The sequence below is a fragment of the Coregonus lavaretus genome, assembly GCF_964263955.1.
Source record: "Coregonus lavaretus genome assembly, chromosome: 27".
NCBI classification, from domain to species: domain Eukaryota; kingdom Metazoa; phylum Chordata; class Actinopteri; order Salmoniformes; family Salmonidae; genus Coregonus; species Coregonus lavaretus.
Genome location: NC_140014.1, coordinates 41,509,674 through 41,535,572, shown reverse-complemented (window position 1 = coordinate 41,535,572; position 25,899 = coordinate 41,509,674). Strand labels below are relative to the sequence as shown.

Below are 25,899 nucleotides of genomic sequence, written 5' to 3'. Positions count from 1 at the left end.
CATCATGATAGGACAAAAATAAACAAACTACATATTTTTATTTTAAAATGTATATCCCATAGTGAATACTGTCGCTTTGTCACAACTCCTGCTCACAGACACACACACGGGCAACCATTTTCCTCACTCACTTAACGTACATACCCACCTGTATACACCTGCACTGTACCTTTTATGTCCACTGTTCGTCGTGTTTTTATTTCTACCTTGTTGATTCCTGCCTAATTTTGGACTTTTGTGTTCCAGTTCCTTATTATTTGATGAATCGTCGTATAATTTATCTATTTATAAATAATATACATAAAATATGGAATACAAATTATTTTACAACATTCCTTAAACTTCAATAGTATTTATAAATTTCTTTATTAATTGTTGTATTTTATTATTTCCTTTTAAAAATTACATTAATTAATTAAATTAATAGTGTTGATGTTCCATTTTATTTAGAATTGGCATGGAGTGGTCTTGGCGTCTCGGAACAGTTGATTATCAACGTACAGTTGAAGTCGGACGTTTACATACACCTTAGCCGAATACATTTAAACTCAGTTTTTCACAATTCCTGACATTTAATCCTAGTAAAAATTCCCTGTCTTAGGTCAGTTAGGATCACCACTTTATTTTAAGAATGTGAAATGTCAGAATATTAGTAGGGAGAATGATTTATTTCAGCTTTTTTTTATTTCATCACATTCCCAGTGGGTCAGAAGTTTACATACACTCAATTGGTATTTGGTAGCATTGCCTTTAAATTGTTTAACTTGGGTCAAACTTTTTGGGTAGCCTTCCACAAGCTTCCCACAATAAGTTGGGTGAATTTTGGCCCATTCCTCCTGACAGAGCTGGTGTAACTGAGTCAGGTTTGTAGGCATCCTTGCTCGCACATGCTTTTTCAGTTCTGCCCACAGATTTTCTATAGGATTGAGGTCAGGGCTTTCCAATACCTTGACTTTGTTGTCCTTACGCCATTTTGCCATAACTTTGGAAGTATGCTTGGGGTCATTGTCCATTTGGAAGACCCATTTCCGACCAAGCTTTAACTTCCTGACTGATGTCTTGAGATGTTGCTTCAATATATCCACATAATTTTCCTTCCTCATGATGCCATCTATTTTGTGAAGTGGACCAGTCCCTCCTGCAGCAAAGCACCCCTACAGCATGATGCTGCCACCCCTGTGCTTCATGATTGGGATGATGTTCTTCGGCTTGCAAGTACCCCCTTTTTCCTCCAAACATAACAATGGTCATTATGGCCAAACAGTTCTATATTTGTTTCATCAGACCAGAGGACATTTCTCCAAAAAGTACGATCTTTGTCCCCATGTGCAGTTGCAAACCATAGTCTGTCTTTTTTATGGTGGTTTTAGAGCAATGGCTTCTTCCTTGCTGAGCGGCCTTTCAGGTTATGTCGATGTGGGACTCGTTTTACTGTGGATATAGATTATTTTGTACCTGTTTCCTCCAGCATGTTCACAAGGTCCTTTCCTGTTGTTCTGGGATTGATTTGCACTTTTCGCACCAAAGTACGTTCATCTCTAGGAGACAGAACGCGTCTCCTTCCTGAGCGGTATGACGGCTGCGTGGTCCCATGGTGTTTATACTTGCGTACTATTGTTTGTACAGATGAACGTGGTACCTTCAGGCGTTTGGAAATTGCTCCCAAGGATGAACCAGACTTGTGGAGGTCTACAATGTTTTTTCTGAGGTCTTGGCTGATTTCTTTTGATTTTCCCATGATGTCAAGCAAAGAGGCACTGAGTTTGAAGGTAGGCCTTGAAATACATCCACAGGTACACCTCCAATTGACTCAAATGATGTCAATTAGCCTATCAGAAGCTTCTAAAGCCATGACATCATTTTCTGGAATTTTCCAAGCTGTTTAAAGGCACAGTCAACTTAGTGTATGTAAAATTCTGACCCACTTGAATTGTGATACAGTGAATTATAAATGAAATAATCTGTCTGTAAACAATTGTCTGAAAAATTACTTGTGTCATGCACAAAGTAGATGTCCTAACGGACTTGCCAAAACTATAGTTTGTTAACTAGAAAAGTGTGGAGTGGTTGAAAAACAAGTTTTAATGACTCCAACCTAAGTGTATGTAAACTTTCCGACTTCAACTGTATAGCTTGTCGACTACGAGAGCTACACGTCTCCTTTTTAGTCTATTGTCTTTGAAGAGTGGATACTTTGCGTCGTTCATGCCTATTTTAAAGCCGGCGAGTCTTTTGGCCAGACTTTTAACCATTATTTTATCTTTAAAGGATGCAAATTTGGCAACGACTAGGTGCTCGTATCGCTGTCGCCTGGGATCTGCAGTAACCATGAATTCTTTCACCACACATTCTTCATCCTCTTTAAGTCCGGTAAGCACCAGATTTTCACGCATCTAGTCTGTACAGTAGGGATTCTCTTAACAACTTGTTCTCTCTTTTAAGTTCATTAACGTCAGCTTCGATAACATTGACTGTACCCTTCAGCTTTTTAAGTTTCTTTTTCCAGTGTCGCAGGGCTTTCTCATCACTCATTTCAAGGCTCGCCTTCATCTCTTGTAAATCTTTACGGACTAACCAAAGCACGCCTAATTGATCACCTATAGATTTTAGCAGTTCGGTTTCCATGCTTACCATGCAGAAAATAGGTCATCCCTGTCAGTAATTCTGTTTACTCTCTGCCGTGTTGTTTGTTTCGACTACGTTGGTAGTGTTAGTCTATAACATTCTCTAGCCTTACAAGTTGTTTGGAGTTATTTTCCAGTTTAAATGTTGTTGCCCACGAGCGAGCAGATGAGTGTAAAAGTACTATTATTTGGTCCGTTTTAGAGACATTCATTTCTAAAACTTTTTTTACAAGGCATTCAGGAGGCATTCTGCACCGCCATCTTCAGTCCACCACAGTCGTTGTGATTGTTAATAGGACAATTGATCGCTACAATCATCAAACTAGTAGTAGTAGTAGTAGTTTAAAGGATAATAATGAAAATAATATAAACTATTCATAATTATTGCATAAATTCAGGCAATTTATTACAATATAGATTTTTGTCCATATCGCCCAGCTCTATTTCCTGTTTCTGTAGAGGGACTGGCAAACTGCAAATCAGATCTGTGACATTATGGTGTCTGTGACATCACGGTGTCTGTGACATCACGGTGTCTGTGACATCACGGTGTCTGTGACATCACGGTGTCTGTGACATCACGGTGTCTGTGACATCACGGTGTCTGTGACATCACGGTGTCTGATGGAAAGATGCATCTAATGAAGGCTGCATCCCAAAACGACACCCTGTTCCATAGGGCTCTGGTCAAAAGTAGCGCACTATTTAGAGAATTGGGTACCATTTGGGACGAGGCCGTGGCAAGAGAGAAGGGGGCAAGCGATACGAGGGTGGTCGATTCATAAAATCTTCAGGATGAAATTGACTTTGGGGGTTTTGACATGGTAAATATCTACATGCATACATCTACTGAATAAGAAATAAACACAACATGGAACAATTTCAAAGGTTTTACTGAGTTACGTTTCATGTAAGGAAATCAGTCAATTGAAATAAATTCATTAGGCCCTAATCTATGGATTTCACATGACTGGGAGTACAGTTATGCATCTGTTTGTCACAGATACCTTTAAAAAAAAGGTAGGGGTGTGGATCAGAAAACCAGCCAGTATCTGGTGTGACCACCATTTGTCTCATGCAGCGCGACACATCTCCTTCGCATAGAGTTGATCAGGCTATTGATTGTGGCCTGTGGAATGTTGTCCCACTCCTCTTCCATGGCTGTGCATGGTTGTAGGATGTTGGCGGGAACTGGAACACGCTGTTATACACGTCGATCCAGAGCATCCCAAACATGATCAATGGGTGACATGTCTGGTGAGTATGCAGGCCATGGAAGAACTGGGACATTTTCAGCTTCCAGGAATTGTGTAGAGATCCTTGCGACATGGCACTGTGCATTATCATGCTGAAACATAAGGTGATGGCGGCAGATGAATGGCACGACAATGGGCCTCAGGATTTCGTCACGATATCGCTGTGCATTCAAATTTCCATCGATAAAATGGAATTGTATTCATTGTCCGTAGCTTATGCCTGCCTGCCCATACCATAACCCCACCGCCACCATGGCGTACTCTGTTCACAACGTTGACATCAGCAAACCGCTCGCCCACACAACGCCATCTGCCCGGTACAGTTGAAACCAGGATTAATCCATGAAGAGCACACTTCTCCAGCGTGCCAGTGGCCAATCGAAGGTGAGAATTTGCCCACTGAAGTCGGTTACGACGCCGAATTGCAGTCAGGTCAAGACCCTGGTGAGGACGACGAGCACGCAGATGAGCTTCCATGAGATGGTTTCTGACAGATTGAGCAGAAATTCTTTGGTTGTGCAAACCCACAGTTTCATCAGCTGTCTGAGTGGCTGGTCTCAGACGATTCCGCAGGTGAAGAAGCCGTATGTGGAGGTCCTGGGCCTGCGGTTGTGAGGCCGGTTGGACGTAATGCCAAATTCTCTAAAATTACGTTTGAGGTGGCTTATTGTAGAGAAATTACCATTACATTCTCTGGCAAAAGCTCTGGTGGACCTTCCTGCAGTCAGCATGTCAATTGCACGCTCTCTCAAAACATGCACATTTTAAAGTGACCTTTTATTGTCCCCAGCACAAGGTGCACCTGTGTAATGATCATGCTGTTTAATCAGCTTCTTGATATACCACACCTGCCCGGTGGATGGATTATCTTGGCAAAGGAGAAATGCTCACTAACAGGGATGTAAAGAAATGTGTGCACAAATCTTTTATTTCAGCTCATGAAACATGGGACCAACACTTTACATGTTGCGTTCATATTTTTGTTCAATGTACATACATTAGCTGAAAGCTAGAATCCGCAGTTTCAACATCCATTTTTGGACTTAAAAAACTGATGATATACAGTGGCTTGCGAAAGTATTCACCCCCCTTGGCATTTTTCCTAATTTGTTGCCTTACAACCTGGAATTAAAATGGATTTTTTGGGGGTTTGTATCATTTGATTTACACAACATGCCTACCACTTTGAATATGCAAAATATTTTTGAGTGTGAAACAAACAAGAAATAAGACAAAAAAAACAGAAAACTTGAGTGTGCATAACTATTCACCCCCCCAAAGTCAATACTTTGTAGAGCCACCTTTTGCAGCAATTACAGCTGCAAGTCTCTTGGGGTATGTCTCTATAAGCTTGGCACATCTAGCCACTGGGATTTTTGCCCATTCTTCAAGGCAAAACTGCTCCAGCTCCTTCAAGTTGGATGGGTTCCGCTGGTGTACAGCAATCTTTAAGTCATACCACAGATTCTCAATTGGATTGAGGTCTGGGCTTTGACTAGGCCATTCCAAGACATTTACATTTTTCCCTTAAACCACTCGAGTGTTGCTTTAGCAGTATGCTTAGGGTCATTGTCCTGCTGGAAGGTGAACCTCCGTCCCAGTCTCAAACCTCTGGAAGACTGAAACAGGTTTCCCTCAAGAATTTCCCTGTATTTAGCGCCATCCATCATTCCTTCAATTCTGACCAGTTTCCCAGTCCCTGCTGATGGTGTTCTTGGGGTGATGAGAGGTGTTGGGTTTGCGCCAGACATAGCGTTTTCTTTGATGGCCAAAAAGCTCAATTTTAGTCTCATCTGACCAGAGTCCCTTCTTCCATATGTTTGGGGAGTCTCCCAAATGCCTTTTGGCAAACACCAAACCTGTTTGCTTATTTTTTTCTTTAAGCAATTGCTTTTTTCTGGCCACTCTTCCGTAAAGCCCAGCTCTGTGGAGTGTACGGCTAAAACTGGTTCTACAGACAGATACTCCAATCTCCGCTGTGGAGCTTTGCAGCTCCTTCAGGGTTATCTTTGGTCTCTTTGTTGCCTCTCTGATTAATGCCCTGCTTGCCTGGTCCGTGAGTTTTGGTGGGCGGCCCTCTCTTGGCAGGTTTTTTTTAATAATGGATTTAATGGTGCTCCGTGGGATGTTCAAAGTGTCAGATTTTTTTAAATAACCCAACCCTGATCTGTACTTCTCCACAACTTTGTCCCTGACCTGTTTGGAGAGCTCCTTGGTCTTCATGGTGACGCTTGCTTGGTGGTGCCCCTTGCTTAGTGGTGTTGCAGACTCTGGGGCCTTTCAGAACAGGTGTATATATACTGAGATCATGTGACAGATTATGTGACACATAGATTGCACACAGGTGGACTTTATTTAACTAATTATGTGACTTCTGAAGGTAATTGGTTGCACCAGATCTTATTTAGGGACTTCATAGCAAAGGGCACATATGCACGCACCACTTTTCAGCTATTTATTTTTTAGAATTTTTTGAAAGAAGTGATTTTTTTCATTTCACTTCACCAATATGGACTATTTTGTGTATTTCCATTACATGAAATCCAAATAAAAATCCATTTAAATTACAGGTTGTAATGCAAATAAAATAGGAAAAACGCCAAGAGGGATGAATACTTTTGCAAGGCACTGTATACCCATTGATTCATGAAGAATATAACTTAGAAATGCCTCATGAGCATAGTTCAAAATGTCATACCCCATCAGAAACCAAAATATAAGCTTATTTTACTCCAATGTTTGAAAACAATGTAAATGTAAACAAACATGGATAAAACTATAATTTCGATATCATGGATGGTCAGTCCTTGCATCCACAGCTCTATTTATGAATTCTGAGATGTTTTACATTTCTCCAGGCCCATCCCTCAGCTTTTTACCAAAACAGAGACGAGGATAGCTTTGTTATTGTTTCAACTGCGGATTCTAGCTTTAACGTGAGTTGTTACACTGTGCATTGAGCCCCTCTAGCACAAAAAAATAAGAATGAGATTTTGTAATGGTACCTGATGGGGATGTTAGAATGTTGGAATATTTGGAACGAGACCTAATCGTGGTTTCACAGGGGACCCTGAGGACGCCCCTGGTGTTGGTGTGTGTGTGTAATCATCTTTGTAATTACGGCAAGCGTGAACACGTGCTCATCATGAATAATGCAGCCCAGAGCTCCAGGGCCGATCTGCACACGCACACACGCACACACACACACACACACACACACTGAGGTGGCTCCAGGGCCGTTCTACATGTTTCATGTTCTCTCGGCAGCGAGCAATCGGTGCGAACGAGCGAGCCAATCTGTCACAGGGAAACGGGGATGCCAGAGAGACGTCTGAGCCAATTTGGATTAAAACCTCCGTAGTCGAGTACGGAAGGGAGTAAGTGGGCTGTTCTGTAGCACAAGGGCTGATCCCAAATGGCCCAAAGGTCAAAAGGTAGTTTGAACATCCTCTAACACATTCCAATGCTTGCTTTTAAGTAAAATAATTGGATTATTGCATCCTGTGATCTCCCTAATTATAATGGAACCAGGCTTACAATTCTCCAATCATTACTCTATATTTAGTTCCCCTCTAATAAGAAGGTGCAGCGAAGCACAACAAAATGCTACGACTCTATTTCCTGCTCTTTGCCTCACAAGGACATTAATACTGTAGATGTAACATCACCTAAACACCCCCCAAAGTATAATCTGGCATTTAAAACCCCCCATGTGCTGTGAATTCATTAAACACTACTGCCTCTATTACACATGGGTACCTGTGTGTGTGTGTGTGTGTGTGTGTGTGTGTGTGTGTGTGTGTGTGTGTGTGTGTGTGTGTGTGTGTGTGTGTGTGTGTGTGTGTGTGTGTGTGTGTACAACAGTTGGAGGGCAAACAGAGCTCTCTTTCCGTGACCTATTTTCCAAAAAAGCTACTGCACCTTCTGAAACAAAAACGGATACACATTTTTTTCTAGTTCACGGCTCTACAGTTCTTCTATGAACAACAACGCTTTCTCAGAGGTCTGGCATCAAGCAGGCCTGGGTGACAGTCTGTCTCTGCTCTCTTGCCAGGTCCTTATGAAGGAGCACAAACTGTTCTAGAACCAGGTTGGGTCCAAGTAGGCTACCTGCCCAAGTAGTTAAAGGGACATTTCAAAATGTTTAAATTTCATATTCATAATCTCCAGCACCACCCCAACAACACCAATGAAAATGGTGCGTTTCTAGTCCGATGACATCATCCGGAAACCAACTATGAGAAGGAAAAGGTTACTTTACTTTACTAGACTTTGCCTGCTCATAGTTGGCTAAAATCACACGATGCACACCATGGTGAATTTTTTAAAAAATTTCCCTTTTTTGGGAGGCAGTTATTGATTATAATCTGTAATAAATATCACTAGCCTATAACATGCCACACAAATCAATTGACCAATTACATAAGCTCAGGACATAGGTGGCTGCTGCCTCCACTGTTCCAATCAAAAACTGACTGTTTTCGCACAACGCTGCCCTGAGAGAATCAGGGTGTCCCCAAATGGCACCCTATTTCCTATGTAGTGCACTACCGGCTTATGGTTCCTGGTCTAAAATACTGCACTATATAGGGAATAGGGTGCCATTTGGGATGCAGACACAGATGAAATATTCAGTGGGGCGGTTTTAAGCCCTTCGCTGTTCAGGGAACCTTCTCTTGTTAACAAACTGAGAGTTAACAACATCTAACACGCTGGATCAACCAGGATTCTGACAGCTACAGGAGCTAGAAGCTGGATCAACCAGGATTCTGACAACTACAGGAGCTAGAAGCTGGATCAACCAGGATTCTGACAGCTACAGGAGCTAGAAGCTGGGTCAACCAGGATTCTGACAGCTACAGTAGCTAGAAGCTGGATCAACCAGGATTCTGACAGCTACAGTAGCTAGAAGCTGGGTCAACCAGGATTCTGACAACTACAGTAGCTAGAAGCTAGATCAACCAGGATTCTGACAGCTACAGTAGCTAGAAGCTAGATCAACCAGGATTCTGACAGCTACAGTAGCTAGAAGCTGGATCAACCAGGATTCTGACAATTACAGTAGCTAGAAGCTGGGTCAACCAGGATTCTGACAACTACAGTAGCTAGAAGCTAGATCAACCAGGATTCTGAAAACTACAGTAGCTAGAAGCTAGATCCACCAGGATTCTGACAACTACAGTAGCTAGAAGCTGGATCAACCAGGATTCTGACAGCTACAGGAGCTAGAAGCTGGATCAACCAGGATTCTGACAACTACAGTAGCTAGAAGCTGGATCAACCAGGATTCTGACAACTACAGTAGCTAGAAGCTGGGTCAACCAGGATTCTGACAACTACAGTAGCTAGAAGCTGGATCAACCAGGATTCTGACAGCTACAGTAGCTAGAAGCTGGATCAACCAGGATTCTGACAGCTACAGTAGCTAGAAGCTGGATCAACCAGGATTCTGACAGCTACAGTAGCTAGAAGCTTGTTCAACCAGCATTCTGACAACTACAGTAGCTAGAAGCTAGATCAACCAGGATTCTGACAGCTACAGTAGCTAGAAGCTGGATCAACCAGGATTCTGACAACTACAGTAGCTTGCTTCTGATGCCTCTATGTTCTCTCTATGTTCTCTATAGCTGCGTCTCAAATGGCACCCTTTTCCCTACATAGTGCACTACTTTTGACCAGGACCCATCGGGGAATAGGTTACCATTTGGAACACAGACTATATGTTTTATCAGATCATATGTAAGCCATCCCCATAGCCAACAGGCAGAAGCAGACTGGCCATAGGGCAGTTCGGGCAAATGCCAGATGGGCTGGTCCAATTTTTTGTTTTTAGACAGAATGATCGTTATTTGGCTAATAATGTGGGCCTCAAGAAAAAAAGGAATGCCCGGGCCAATTTGTGGTCCCAGTCTGTCCCTGACGACAGGCCAACCCTTAATGACTGACTGATATATTATTTATCTGTTATTGCAGCGGGCATCAATTATGCATCAGGAATCATTAACTATTCAGGGAAAGGGTCAGAGCTCTGAACAATAAAGAAGGTTTTTTTAAATAGCGGCCAAAGACACAAAGACAGAGCCTGAATTGGACAGATACCTGGGAGGGTACCGCTATAATTGGGACAGATAAATATTATATTCCTTGTCCAGACAGGACCCAGTTGGTGCTGATGGTGGTCTAGTCTAGTGTCGGAGGTGTATGTGTGTGCTCAACTCTCTGCGCCTGAGGTTTCTCTGAGTGTGTGTGTGGGGGTGTATGTGTGTGTGTGTGTGTGTGTGTGTGTGCGTGTGTATGTGTATGTGTGTGTGTGTGTGTGTGTGTCTGTGCTCAACTGTCAGCCTGAGGTTTGTATTACGGTTGTCTTGCCTCATCAATCAGAGGATGATGACGGGGAAGACAACATCGCTGTGCTGCTGCACGCTGGTATCAGGCTAACTTTAATTTCAAATACAAATGTAACAGAGTTAGATTCGTAACCTCACTCAGCATCTTGAAACGTCTCCACTCCTCCTATTGAGGCTAGCTTTTCTATAACGTAATTGACTAAGACGTTGTCAAGCGGACGGTTAAGTGTGTCTCTGGTTCGAGGATCTCTGGCTCTAGGAGATTAAACGAGGTAGCACAGTGAGACCGACAGAACACAGTGAGACCGACAGAACACAGTGAGACCGACAGAACACAGTGAGACCAACAGAACACAGTTAGACCGTTTCTGTAAGGTGCTCCTGAAGGTAGGGAGGGACAGTTCCTCTTGCTGCTCCGTAGGCAAGTACCATGGTTTTGTAGTGGATGCGAGCTTCGACTGGAAGCCAGTGGAGTGTGCGGAGGAACGGGGTGACTTGGAAGGACTTGGGAAGGTTGACAACCAGGTGGGCTGCGGCGTTCTGGATAAGTTGCAGGGGTTTGATGGCCCACGCGGGGATCCCAGCCAACAGCGAGTTGCAGTAATCAAGAAGGGAGATGACTAGTGCCTGGATTAGGACCTGCGCCGCTTCCTGTGTGAGGTAGGGTCGTACTTTACGGATGTTGTAGAGCATGAACCTGCAGGAGCGAGTCACCGCTTTGATGTTTGCAGAGAATGGCAGGGTGTTGTCCAGGGTCACTCCAAGGTTCTTTGCATTCCATGAGGGGGACACCATTGAGTTGTCAACCGTGATGGAGAGGTCTTGGAGCGGGCAGGCCTTCCCCTGGAGGAAGAGCAGTTCCGTCTTGTCGAGGTTGAGCTTGAGGTGATGGGCCGACATCCAAGCTGAGATGCAGTATCTGCCAGGCATGCAGAGATGTGTGTCGCCACCTGGGTGTCAGAAGGGGGGAAGGTGAAAGTAGTTGAGTGTCATCCGCATTGCAATGATAGGAGAGACCATGTGAGGACATGACAGAGCCGAGTGACTTGGTGTATAGAGAAAAGAGGAGGGGGGCTAGAACCGAGCCCTGGTGGACACCAGTGGTGAAAGTACATGGTGCAGACACAGATCCTCTACATGTCACCTGGTAGAAGCGGCCTGCAGAGCCTGAGACACCCAGCCCTGAGAGGGTGGAGAGGTGGAGCTGATGTTTTACGGTGTTGAAGGCAGCAGATAGATCTAGAAGGATGAGAATAGAGGAGAGAGTCAGCTTTGGAAGTGTGGAGAGCCTTCGTGACACAGAGGAGAGCAGTCTCGGTTGAGTGACCCGTCTTGAAGCCTGACCCGTCTTAAAGCCTGACTGGTTAGGGTCAAGAAGAACGTTCTGAGAGAGATAGAGAGAGAGTTGGTCAGAGACAGCACATTCAAGTGTTTTGGAAAGAAAAGAAAGAAGGGATACCGGTCTGTAGTTTTTGACGTCAGAGGGGCTGAGTGTTGGTTTCTTGAGAAGGGGAAGTCCTCCATTTTGGAGTCAGAGCCAGTGGTCAGGGATGAGTTGATGAGGAAAGTGAGGAACTCTTTTCAAAGTGGTTGACAAAGTCGTCCGCAGAGAGGAAAGGGGGAGGGGGTGGAGGATTTAGGAGGAAGGAGCAGGTGGAAAATAGTTCTCAGGTTAGAGGCAGAAGCTTGACATTTTTGAGTGATAGAAAGTGGCTTTGGCAGCCGATACAGTGGACGAGAAGGTAGAGAAGAGGGAGTGAAAGGATGATAGGTTTTCCAGAAGTTTAGTTTTCCTTCATTTTCGCTCAGTTGCCCGCAGCCCTGTTCTGTAAGCTTGCAATGAATCACTCAGCCATTGAGCAGGAGGGGAGGGCCAAGCCTGCCGAGAGAAAAGAGGTCAGTGTGAGTTATAGGATGCAGAAAGGAAGGAGAGTAGGGTTGAGGAGGCCGAATCAGGAGACAGGAGGGAGAAACATTTAGCAGAAGGGAGAGATGATAGGATAGAAGAGGAGAGAGTAGAGGGAGAGAGAGAGCGAAGATTGCGACGGTGCATGACCATCTGGGTAGGGGCTGAGTGGGTAGGATTGGAGGAGAGGGAGAGAAAAGGAAACAATGTAGTGATAAATAATAATAATAATATGCCATTTAGCAGACGCTTTTATCCAAAGCGACTTACAGTCATGCGTGCATACATTTTTGTGTATGGGTGGTCCCGGGGATCGAACCCACTACCCTGGCGTTACAAGCGCCGTGCTCTACCAATTGAGATACAGAGGACCACTAGTGATCACAGACCTGGAGGGTGGTTGCAGTGAGATTAGTAGGTGAACAGACTCTAGTAAAGATGAGGTCAAGCGTATTGCCTGCCTTGTGAGTGACAGCAGACTGGGAAAGGGTGAGGTCAAAAGAGGCAAGGAGGGGAAAGAAAGAGGTGGAAATAAATGAATCGAAGGCAGACGTCGGGAGGTTGAAGTCGCCCAGTATGATGAGCGGTAATCCATTGTCAGGAAATGATCTTATCAAGGTGTCAAACTCAATGAGGAACTCTCTAAAAGCACCTGGTGGGGCGATAGATGACAACAATGTTAAGCTGAAGTAGACAAGTGACAGTGACCGCATGGAATTCAAATGAGGAGATGGACAGGTGAGTGAGGGAGAAAAGAGAAAATCTCTACCGTTACGACCAGATGCTCTTGGACTATGAGAGAACACGTAGTCAGATGAAGAGAGAGCAGCTGGAGTACCAGTGTTTTCTGGGGTGATCCATGTCTCCATCTGGGCCAAAAAATCTAGGGACTGAAGGGCTGAGATGAACGCTGTGTTCTTGACCACAGATCAGCAGTTCTGACTCAGATCCAAACTCTACCGGAGACCGGGAATTCCACATGGGCAGTTTAGAACTAATTTAGAAGTGTTGCAGTCAAAGTTAACAAATTATATCTCCAACTGAGTCTCCAACTCAACCAAAAATAAAAGTTTAAGAATGGAATTAATCCAGTTGCTCAGATGGAACTATCCAAACATTAGATACCAGGGGTTGGAACCAAAATTATTTTCCAATTGTTTTGTTCTGAACAGAGCCATTATTTTTTCCGTTCCGTTCCACTGTTCCGACCAGCAAAATAAAGTTCTGAACCGGTTTGAAAAAAAAAAGGAATGGTTTATATCATTCCCTTCTGTTCCTTTTTAAACCTCTGAAATCATATATATTTTTTAACATTAAACCAATTACTGTGGATAGAGCAGCTTGCTATGGAGTGGGCAAAAGTTATAGTTGTTTACATGCATTCGACAGACAAGTATTAGGGAACGAGATGCGACTGAAATTTTGAGGGTGGGGAGAGAGCGAGAGAGGGTGGAGGAGAAGGCTTGTTTTGAAGCTCTTGGCATCTTGTTTAATTATCTAAATTAGGCCCAGATAATTATATCTACGGAGGACCGGTTTCTATGTCATTGAACTTTGAATGTCTGAACTTCAGAACGTTGGTTTAACATTGGACTAAAACTAGCTAGCTAGCTAGCTAACAAGCTTGTGTGTGGAGAGCAGCACCAGAAATAAAATAAAAACACGTCTTACCTTTTTGTAGATAATAAATCCACTGTGAAACGTGACAACTATGGTATCCTTAACTAGCATTGAAAAAGTTTATCCATTCTTCTCTAATTAAAAATCTCTCTAATTTCTGAATCACGCTTGAAACATCAGTAGTAGGCTAGTAGACTTCGGTGGGGGGGGAGCAGGTAGCACACACAGTGGCAAAGATTTTCAGCTGGCAGGCAGGCAGACACTGGCATAAGAGTGAGGGCTTTGCACAGATGCTTTGCTGCGTTTTTTGTGCAACTGAAAAAAAATGTCCGGAACGTAAAATAACGTTATTAACCGATTCCCATGCTTTTAAAATAACGGTTCTGTTCTGGAACAGTATAGATCACTTCTGTTCCCGGTTTTGAATCTGTTCTTCGAAATTGTTTGTTATTTTCAGTTTTTTGGTTTTGTTCCCTGAAACGGCTCCAACCACTGGTAGATGCAGTGCATTCGGAAAGTGTTCAGACCCCTTCCTTTTTTCCACATTTTGTTATGTTACAGCCTTATTCTAAAATTGATTAATTAAAAAAAATGTCCTCATCAATCTACACACAATACCCCATAATGACAAAGCGAAATCAGGCTTGTAGAAATTTTTGCAAATGTATTGAAAATTAAAAACATAAATACTTTATTTACATACTCTAAGTATTCAGATCCTTTGCTATGACACTCAAAATTGAGCTCAGGTGCATCCTGTTGAGCATTGATTATCCTTGAGATGTTTCTACAACTTGATTGGAGTACACCTGTAGTAAATTCAATTGATTCGACATGACTTGGAAAGGCACACACCTGTCTATATAAGGACCAACAGTTGACAGTGCATGTCAGAGCAAAAACCAAGCCATGAGGTCGAAGGAACTGTCCGTAGAGCTCCGAGACAGGATTGTGTCGAGGCACAGATCTGCGGAAGGGTAACCAAAAATTGAAGGTCCCCAAGAACACAGTGGCCTCCATCATTCTTAAATGGAAGAAGTTTGGAACCACCAAGACTCTTCCTAGTGCTGGCCAACCGGCCAAACTGAGCAATCGGGGGAGAAGGGCCTTGGTCAAGGAGGTGACCAAGAACCTGATGGTCACTCTGACAGAGCTCCAGAGTTCCTCTGTGGAGATGGGAGAACCTTCCAGAAGGACAACCATCTCTGCAGCACTCCACCAATCAGGCCTTTATGGTAGAGTGGCCAGACGGAAGACACTCTGGTAAAAGGTACATGACAGCCCGCTTCAAGTTTGCCAGAAGGCACCTAAAGAACTCAACCATGAGAAACAAGATTCTCTGGTCTGATGAAACCAAGATTAAACTCTTTGGCCTGAATGCAAAGCGTCACGTCTAGAGGAAACCTGGCACCATCCCTACGGTGAAGCATGGGGGTGGCAGCATCATGCTGTGGGGATGTTTTTCAGTGGCAGGGATTGGGAGACTAGTCAGGATCGAGGCAAAGATGAACGGAGCAAAGTACACTTGATGAAAACTACTCCAGAGCGCTCAAGACCTCAGACTGGGGGCGATGGTTCACCTTCCAACAGGACAATGACCCTAAGCACACAGCCAAGACAACGCAGGAGTGGCTTTGGGACAAGTCTCTGAATGTCCTTCAGTGGTCCAGCCAGAGCCCGGACTTGAACCCGATCGAACATCTCTGGAGAGACCTGAAAATAGCTGTGATGCGACGCTCCCCATCCAACCTGACAGAGCTTGAGAGGATCTGCAGAGAAGAATGGGGGAAACTCCCCAAATACAGGTGTGCCAAGCTTGTAGCGTCATACCCAAGAAGACTTGAGGCTGTAATCGCTGCCAAAGGTGCTTCAACAAAGTACTGAGTAAAGGGTCTGAATACTTACAGTACCAGTCAAAAGTTTGGACACAGCTAGTCATTCAAGGATTTTCTTTATTTTTACTATTTTCTACATTGTAGAATAATAGTGAATACATCAAAACTATGAAATAACACATATGGAATCATGCAGTAACCAAAACAGTGTTAAACAAATCAAAATATAATTTCGATTTTAGATTCTTCAAAGTAGCCACCCTTTGCCTTGATGACAGCTTTGCACACTCTTGGCATTCTCTCAACCAGCTTCATGAGGAATGCTGAGCACTTGTTGGCTGCTTTTCCTTCACTCTGCAGTCCAATTCATCCCAAACCATCTTAATTGTGTTGAGGTTGGGTGATTTTGGAGGCCAGGTCATCTGATGCAGCACTCCATCACTCTCCTTCTTGGTCAAATAGCCCTTACACAGCCTGGAGGTGTGTTTTGGGTCATTGTCCCATTGAAAAACAAATGATAGTCCCACTAAGCGCAAACCAGATGGGATGGCGTATCGCTGCAGAATGCTGTGGTAGCCATGTTGGTTAAGTGTGCCTTGAATTCTAAATAAATCACTGACAGTGTCACCAGCAAAGCACCATCACACCTTCTCCTCCATGCGGAGATCATCCGCTCTGCATCTCACAAAGACACGCCGGTTGGAACCAAAAATCTCAAATTTGGACTCATCAGACCAAAGGACAGATTTCCACCGGTCTAATGTCCATTGCTTGTATTTCTTGGCCCAAGCAAGTCTCTTCTTATTATTGGTGTCCTTTAGTAGTGGTTTATTTGCAGCAATGGTCCTCTGTAGCTCAGCTGGTAGAGCACGGTGCTTGTAACGCCAAGGTAGTGGGTTCGATCCCCGGGACCACCCATACACAAAAATGTATGCACGCATGACTGTAAGTCGCTTTGGATAAAAGCGTCTGCTAAATGGCATATTAATATTAATAATGAAGGCCTGATTCACGCAGTCTCCACTGAACAGTTGATGTTGAGATGTGTCTGTTACTTGAACACTGTGAAGCATTTATTTGGGCTGCAATCTGAGGTGCAGTTAACTCTAATGAACTTATCCTCTGCAGCAGAGGTAACTCTGGGTCTTCCATTCCTGTGGCGGTCCTCATGAGAGCCAGTTTCATCATAGCGCTTGATGGTTTTTGCAACTGCACTTGAAGAAACTTGAACACTTGAAATTTTCCGGATTGACTGACCTTCATGTCTTAAAGTAATGATGGACTGTCGTTTCTCTTTGCTTATTTGAGCTGTTCTTACCATAATATGGACTTGGTATTTTACCAAATAGGGCTATCTTCTGTATACTTGTCACAACACAACTGATTGGCTCAAATGCATTAAGAAGGAAAGAAATTCCACAAATGAACTTTTAACAAGGCACACCTGTTAATTGAAATGCATTCCAGGTGACTACCTCATGAAGCTGGTTCAGAGAATGCGAAGTGTGCAGAGCTGTCATCAAGGCGAAGGGTGGCTACTTTGAAGAATCTCAAATATAAAATATATTTTGATTTGTTTAACACTTTTTTGGTTACTTCATGATTCCATATGTGTTCTTTTATCGTTTTGATGTCTTCACTATTATTCTACAATGTAGAAAATAGTCAAAATAAAGAAAAACCCTTGAACGAGTAGGTGTGTCCAAACTTTTGACTGGTACTGTATATGGTCATGTTATTTCTACTCCCTATATATAGCCATGATATGTTCTACTCCCTATATATAGCCATGTTATTTTCTACTCCCTGTATATAGTCATGTTATTTGTAAATATGTATTTCCATTCTTTTTTTAACTTTTTTTTTTTTTTTTTTTACTTTTGGGAACATTTCTAAAAACCTGTTTTTGCTTGTCATTATGGGGTATTGCGTGTAGATTGATGAGGGATCCATTTTAGAATAAAGCTGTAACGTAACAAAATGTGGAAAAAGTCAAGGGGGTCTGAATACTTTCCGAATGCACCGTATGTATTGTCTATTTTTAGTTGAACCCTAGGTTGAATTGAAACAATTTTTTGTTGATCACTTTGCAGATGCTATACAGGCCTAAATAGTATCATTGATGATACATGACTTATAAAGTGTGGTCACATTTCATTTGCTCTGTTAAACCTACCCTTTGGAATGACTTCGATATCAACAGTGAACCTATTTAGTTTTTAAGTGTATATCTCATGATAGCACATTGGTACTAGTCAGTGACAAATATCATAGCTAAGCAGGGCTTGGTTAAAACCCTGAATGGGAGACCAACGGGTAGCTGTAGATAGATACATTCTCCAGTAGGAGGCTCAGCCTATTTATTTATTTATTTTTAATTTGGGATATAACGTTGAAGGTCTGACATATTTTACACAAGGTTTGTCTATGTTGAAAATTGGTTACAATGATGACATAATCCTGTGGTTAGAATTTCACCCTCAAAACAACAGTTGATAACTTTTTTTTCAAATCCAATGTATTTTCCACGTAGATTCCACGTCACAATACATTGATAAATTCCGTTTAATCTACGTTGATTCAACCAGTTTGTGCCCAGTGGGGAGCAGCGTGACGTCCGTTATATACAGTATGTGTGCTGTTGTTGTGAGTATAGTGGCTGTGTCTGTAGACTATGTTGTGAGTATAGTGGCTGTGTCTGTAGACTATGTTGTGAGTATAGTAGCTGTGTCTGTAGACTATGTTGTGAGTATAGTGGCTGTGTCTGTAGACTATGTTGTGAGTATAGTGGCTGTGTCTGTAGACTATGTTTTGAGTATAGTGGCTGTGTCTGTAGACTATGTTGTGAGTATAGTGGCTGTGTCTGTAGACTATGTTGTGAGTATAGTGGCTGTGTCTGTAGACTATGTTGTGAGTATAGTGGCTGTGTCTGTAGACTATATTGTGAGTATAGTGTCTGTAGACTATGTTGTGAGTATAGTGGCTGTGTCTGTAGACTATATTGTGAGTATAGTGGCTGTGTCTGTAGACTATGTTGTGAGTATAGTGGCTGTGTCTGTAGACTATGTTGTGAGTGTTGTAGCCTACTCCCTCCAGTGTAAAGAGGCTGTGGACACTGTGGATCCAGACTGACAGTCAATCTTATTACCTCTCAGCAGGGTAGAACCAAGCCAGGGAGAAGAGAGGAGGGTAGAGGATAGGAGAGGATAGGAGAGGAGAGGAGAGGAGAGGAGAGGAGAGGAGAGGAGAGGAGAGGAGAGGAGAGGAGAGGAGAGGAGAGGAGAGGAGAGGAGAGGAGAGGAGAGGAGAGGAGAGGAGAGGAGAGGAGAGGAGAGGAGAGGAGAGGAGACATACTACAGGAGGTCGCCTTGGTCGGGATTAGGACTCCCTCTCTCTCACACACACACACACACACACACACACACACACACACACACACACACAAACACTCCATCTTATCACACTGATTAATCGTCTTTAATTGACACCAAACAGTTCTGACCTCGTTTCCAGTTCAAGCACTTTACAACCCTTCAAGTGTATGTGTGTGTGTGTGTGTGTGAATGATCTCTGGAGCGCTGAACAACTCCCCATGTTGCTGGTTTATTAATTGTCTTTCCCTGAGTCTTCTTAATGTGATCCCAAAATGCACCCTATTCCCTCTATGGTGCACCCTATGGGCTCTGGTCTAAAGTAGTGTACTATATAGGGAATAGGGAGCCATTCTCTGGTCTAAAGTAGTGCACTATATAGGGAATAGGGTGCCATTCTCTGGTCTAAAGTAGTGCGCTATGCAGGGCTCCCGAGTGGTGCAGCGGTCTAAGGCACTGCATCTCAGTGCTTGAGGCGTCACTACAGACCCGGGTTCGATTCCAGGCTGTATCACAACCAGCCGTGATTGGGAGTCCCGTAGGGTGGTGCACAATTGGCCCGGGTTTGACCGGTGTAGGCCGTCATTGTAAATAAGAATTTGTTCTTAACTGACTTGCCTAGTTAAAGAAAAGTAGGGAATAGGCATTTTGGGGACGCAGTCAGAGATAGGACCAGAGAAATACAGGGGCCAGACAAAGGACAATGGACTTTTAGCCAATGCTCTTAGTGACCACAAGAACATGACAGAACACTGTGATGCCATCTGACAAAGCAGGTCTTTGTGCTTTAAGGAAATCAGCAATACATACAATAGGACTGATTCGTTTGACAGCGTCTATTCTTCAACATTGTGTCCCAAATGGCACCCTATTCCCTATATAGTAAGTAAGTAAGCCTTGGACAGTAATCCTTATCCGAGCCAAACGCTCTAATCAGGAGACTGACTTGGTTTAATTTACTATATAGTGCACTATTTTTGACCACAGCTGAATGGCTGCCCATCAGAATGTAATCATATTGAGACACAGCTGAATGGCTGCCCATCAGAATGTAATCCTATTGAGCCACAGCTGAATGGCTGCCCATCAGAATGTAATCATATTGAGCCACAGCTGAATGGCTGCCCATCAGAATGTAATCATATTGAGCCACAGCTGAATGGCTTCCCATCAGAATGTAATCATATTGAGCCACAGCTGAATGGCTGCCCATCAGAATGTAATCATATTGAGCCACAGCTGAATGGCTGCCCATCAGAATGCAATCCTATTGAGCCACTGCTGAATGGCTGCCCATCAGAATGTAATCCTATTGAGCCACAGCTGAATGGCTGCCCATCAGAATGTAATCCTATTGAGCCACAGCTGAATGGCTGCCCATCAGAATGTAATCATATTGAGCCACAGCTGAATGGCTTCCCATCAGAATGTAATCATATTGAGCCACAGCTGAATGGCTGCCCATCAGAATGTAATCCTATTGAGCCACAGCTGAATGGCTGCCCATCAGAATGTAATCCTATTGAGCCACAGCTGAATTGCTGCCCATCAGAATGCAATCCTATTGAGCCACAGCTGAATGGCTGCCCATCAGAATGTAATCCTATTGAGCCACAGCTGAGTGGCTGCCCATCAGAATGTAATCATATTGAGCCACAGCTGAATGGCTGCCCATCAGAATGTAATCCTATTGAGCCACAGCTGAATGGCTGCCCATCAGAATGTAATCCTATTGAGCCACAGCTGAATGGCTGCCCATCAGAATGTAATCATATTGAGCCACAGCTGAATGGCTGCCCATCAGAATGTAATCCTATTGAGCCACAGCTGAATGGCTGCCCATCAGAATGTAATCCTATTGAGCCACAGCTGAATGGCTGCCCATCAGAATGTAATCCTATTGAGCCACAGCTGAATGGCTGCCCATCAGAATGTAATCATATTGAGCCACAGCTGTCCTAGAGGGTGTTCTGACTGTCCTAGAGGGTGTTCTGACTGTCCTAGAGGGTGTTCTGACACTTCCTAGTGGGTGTAGAGTGTGTGGTGTGTGCAGCAGCTCAGCATACACATTGTTAAGCATGGTTCTGTAGAGTGTGTGTGTGGGGGTGTGTGTCAGTGTGTGGGCTGGAGATAGTTGCTATATCTGGCCCCGTCCTCCTACTCATGGTATGACACATTGGGTGCAGGGTGGTAGGCTTGGAAATAGCCACAGGGGTGGTTTTTCAATACCGTCAATACCGTTGAAACTATTTCAAAACATTTTTTTTATTTTTTTATACATTTGAATATTTGTAACTCCACCCAAAAACTATCTTCTGGTATTTGTTTCATTAGTACATTGGTCCAATGTTTTGCATGTCTGCAATCAAGTTTTCAAGATACATAACTTTCAGAATACAGGAGGTATGATGCATCGCTTTGGTACATTAGAAGAAGTACATTAAATTCCAATGGAATGCTGCATTTGCCTTGCAGTGGGTTCTGTGTGGTGCATCCACTGGATTTATCCAACATATGCATCAGATTGTATGGGCAGACTTAACAGAAATAGTAGCAAAAGGTGAATGTTGAACTTTTGTTGTATCCCCCCCCCCAAAAAAAAGTGGAATTACATATTGAAAAAAGTTTTAATGCAGAATTTATTATGCAGCATTGATGCAATGACACTGTCGGTCTGATCGAGGCGTAAGCGAGGCTTAAGGACGGTGGTACCTCCGGTGAAACTGGTGGGATTTACGTTTTATTTTTGGCTGCCGGCAACCTTGTAGTAGATAGGCTGGCAGGTCGTAATATCAGGCTACCATAGAGACTGAAGTAAAGTGAACAAAAATGCAATAATGTATTATTACACTTTATTTAATAATCTAGGTTACCCACAATCCAATTGTGGGCACACACAATCAATACCAATTGGAGCTGAAAAGTATAGGTTAGGTTTATTAAATCTAGACTACACGCTATTCGTTTCCACAATCGCATTGATGAACGAAATTCATATAGCGGCCCATTTAGGACAAGCCTTGTAAATATCAGACTGATTCATGCTGTGCAGCAACATTCATCCCAGCTAACACATAACGTTCTGAGAACCATTTGTTTTCTTAGAGCTTGATGATAGTGTGGTTGTCCCATGGTTATTTTGTATACAACCTTTACCATATAGTTCTGGAAAGGGTGCAGGATACCCAGCTAGCACGTAACGTTCTGAGAACCATATGTTTCTTAGGTGGGAATGTCAATACTTCAGCATAACGTTTCCTACAGGTGTCCTCAAGGTTCTATTAAAAGTAATGTTCTCAGAACATTCAGAGAACGTTAAGAAACAACGTTCTTCTGTGGGAATTTCAGTACTTCGGCATAACGTTTTCTGCAGGTTTCCTCATGGTTCTATTTAAAGTCCTGTTCTCAGAACATTAAGAAAACTTTCCATAAAAAACACAAGAAAACATTAGTAACGTTCAAGAATGTTATTTATAAATATATACATTCCATTCTCAGCATCAACAAAACTATATCCTCTATCTTGTTAAGTGTGTTCAGGTGTGTTGGCCACGCCCACTAATTGGCCACACCTGAACTTAATGAGTGCTTGTTTCCTTTGAAATGGGGTCTGTTTGACTAGACTAAAATAAACTGCTTTCTATGAGTTAAAAAACATGGCATGCTAGCTCCATCCTGGTGATGCAGAGGACTAATTCCATGAATAGAGAACAGAAGATCATAGTAATGAAACTCACTGATGCCGTGCCACTATATATATTTTTTTGCATGATTATTGACTAGGCCAATGAATTTCCATGCGTCCTATCTGTGCTTGGAGTTCAAAACAGGTAAACTAAGCTACCAGAGTTATTAAAACTCTTATTGAAAAATTCTGTGAAAGTTTTAAGGAAGTTATTCAAAAACCTCCACGTAACCTTTACATTTCATTCAAAACATTCACAACATTTAGAGAATGTTCTCAGAACCTTATTTATTTACCTTCAAAACGTTGATAAAACATCCCAGGAAAGCTTTCAGAGAACCATAGTAAAACATTCTTACAACCTCCCTGCAACCTAAAAATTTATGTTCCCAGAAAATGCAAAATGTTCACTTCAATTCTCAGAACGTTTAAAAAACGTTTTACCGGTCAGGAAATGTATGGTTTCGTTCCCAGAACCAATGGGAAACCAAAAACATACATTCCCACAACTTTCAAGGAACCAAATGTGGTAGCTGGAATTTAAGCTCACAGGATCAGGCTGCTTTGCCAGGCTAGTTTAGGACTATAATTGGTGAGTTAAATGCGCTTTATGACATTAGAAAAACAGAAAGGTATAACTGTTAACATTTGGCAAACACGTGACCTTGTGCAGATTCCACAGAGCTCCCAGAGCCTTGACTTCATGTGTCCCTTGCTTGCCTTCCTCTAAACACTGGTATCCCACTGACCTTAATGAGTACCTGTTTCAATTGAAATGGGGAATAGACTCAAATGAACAGCTTTGTATGAGTTTTTTTTTAAACATGGCATGCTAGCTCCATCCTGGTGGCACAGAGGACTAATTCCATGGAAAAGAACAGAAGATCATAGGTTTGAATCTTACTGACGCCGTGCCACAATAAAAAAAGAAATGTGTTTACATGATTAATGACTAAGCCAATTGATTTTCATGTGTCCTATCTGTGCTTGGAGTTCAAAACAGTTAAACTAAGCTAGCGTTGTAATTAAAAGTCATATTGAAACATTCAGTGGAAGTTTTAAGGAAGTTATTCAAAAACATCCAAATAACCTTTAAAGCTGCAATATGTAACTTTTTGGGGGACTGACCAAATTCACATAGAAATGTGAGTTATAGATCTTTCATTCTCATTGAAAGCAAGCTATAAAGCGGTATATATGTTCTATGTGCACTATTTCTATGCTTCCCGTTCTTAAGTTTAGTTTGAGTTTTTTACTTTCTGTTTTGTACACCAGCTTCAAACAGCTAGAAATACCATATTTTTGGTTATGAAAAATATTTTTCACAGTGCTTAAGATGGTACAATTGAGTCTCTGCACAATGACTGCTTGTTTTGTCATAAACTGAAATTAGGCAAACTATTAGAATTTTTGCAACCAGAAAATGGTGGCGTAATTTATGCATATTGCATCTTTACATTTAATTGAAAACATTCACAACATTTAGAGAATGTTCTCAGAAACATATTTAATTACCTTCAAATAACCTAGCATTTCCGTTCTCAGAACGTTAATAAAACATCCCAGGTAAACTTTCAGGGAACCATAGTAAAATGTTCTATGAACCTCCCTGCAACCTAAACATGAATGTTCCCAGAACAGGTAAAAATGTTACTTCAGTTTTCAGAAAGTTTTAAAAACGTTCTACATTTAGATGGTCTTATCCAGAACGACTTACAGTAGTGAGTGCTTACTTGTCCCTCGTGGGATTCAAACCCTTGACCCTTGCATTGCAAGCGCCATGCTCTAGCGGCTGAGACACACAGGACCGGTCAGGAATCATATGGCTTCCTTCCCAGAACCATTGGAAAACCAAAAACTTGCATTCCCACAACTTCCAAGGAGTCAAATGTGCTAGCTGGTATATAAGCTCGTGGGATCAGGCGGCTTTGCGAGGCTAATTTAGGACTATACTTGGTGAGTTAAATGCGCCTTATGACCATTGGAAAAACGGAGTTATAACCATTTGACAAAAGCACGTTACCTTGTGCAGTTTCCACATTGCTCCCAGAGCCTTGACTTCATGTGTCCCGTGCTTGCCTTCCTCTAAACACTGGTAACACACCGGCATCTTGCACTGAACACAGTACATGCTCAGGTTCTCCAGTTCGTGCTCCGTACAGGTGGAGATCTTCCGGGGACTTGTCCGACGGCTTATCCGGCCGTGCGCCGGGGGCACAAGGCGATGCTTGGCTAGCGGACCTCGGGGAGGGTGGCACCTCACGCGACAAGGGTCGCAGTAGAACACGTCGCATTGCTCGCACATCACCGTGGCCTCTTTGGGACTCTTCTCGCAGAGCTGACACTTGAGGGCGGCCGCTTTGCTCTGCTGGTAGCGGTCCACAACCCCTTCCAGCACCCGGTTCTTGGCAAACCCACGGAGCCCCCTTTCGTCCAGGATGAGGCTGCGATGGCACTGCGGGCAGGTGATGCAGGAGTTTCGGGGGATAGGGGGTAGGGAGCCGGGGTGTCCTAGCAAGTGGTGTTGGGCAGGAGGTTGGGGGACGACAGGGGGGAAAACGCGCACACCGTTTGGAGATTTCTGGCAAGGGGTGATCGGGGCACTTATGAATCCACCATAGGAGCCATACCCACTGTCCGCCTCGCTGTACAAACTTATCTTATCCAGGTCCAGATAGTCATAATCAGATACCCCCGAGCCAGACGCGCGGCTACTCTGCGGAGATTCAGCGTCCGGCGTCTGCACTAGGATATTCCGAGCGCAAGCCAGGCAAATGTTGTGGGAGCACGGTAGAATGATCGGCTCCCGGAAAAAAGATCCGCAGACAGGGCATTTTAATTCTTCTTCCATTTCATCCATTTTAAATTCTCTTCGTAGAGAAATAGTATCTCCCAATTCCAGGAAAGTTGCTATATTTGTTCAATCAAAATGCTATTGCACACTACCAGCGGTCGTCTCTTTCAGCATCCACCACAGTAAATGCAACCTTGGAAGGAGGCAGGCAAATATATCATGCAAACTATCCGAGACAACGCACTTTCTAGCCAATACAGAAACGGTATTGCAAACATCGGCTAATCCAGAGCAGCTATTGGACAAGGCAGCCGCCAGTCTAATGGTTCTAGACCAGTCAGTTATACGCAATGACCACATCATTTCCATATGACGATGACAGCGCCAGGCATGAACAATTCTCTAAGTGATATCGATTGGAAACAACACAATATTACTAATTAAGAAAACAGTCGGCTATG

The 25,899-nt window shown here is 43.2% G+C and overlaps 1 protein-coding gene across 1 annotated transcript in view; it reads right to left on the bottom strand.

Annotated features, from left to right (window-relative positions):
* The window catches only part of LOC311103019 (E3 ubiquitin-protein ligase TRIM9-like), a gene marked incomplete at both ends in the record, with an annotated part of 65,676 nt that extends 40,172 nt beyond the window's left edge, over window positions 1-25,504 (bottom strand). Inside the window, one exon of the mRNA XM_084144512.1 lies at window positions 24,668-25,504. Within this exon, the coding sequence (XP_084000638.1) occupies window positions 24,668-25,504 (837 nt within the window). The remainder of the gene's footprint in view (window positions 1-24,667) is intronic.
* Between the last annotated feature and the right edge of the window lie 395 nt (window positions 25,505-25,899).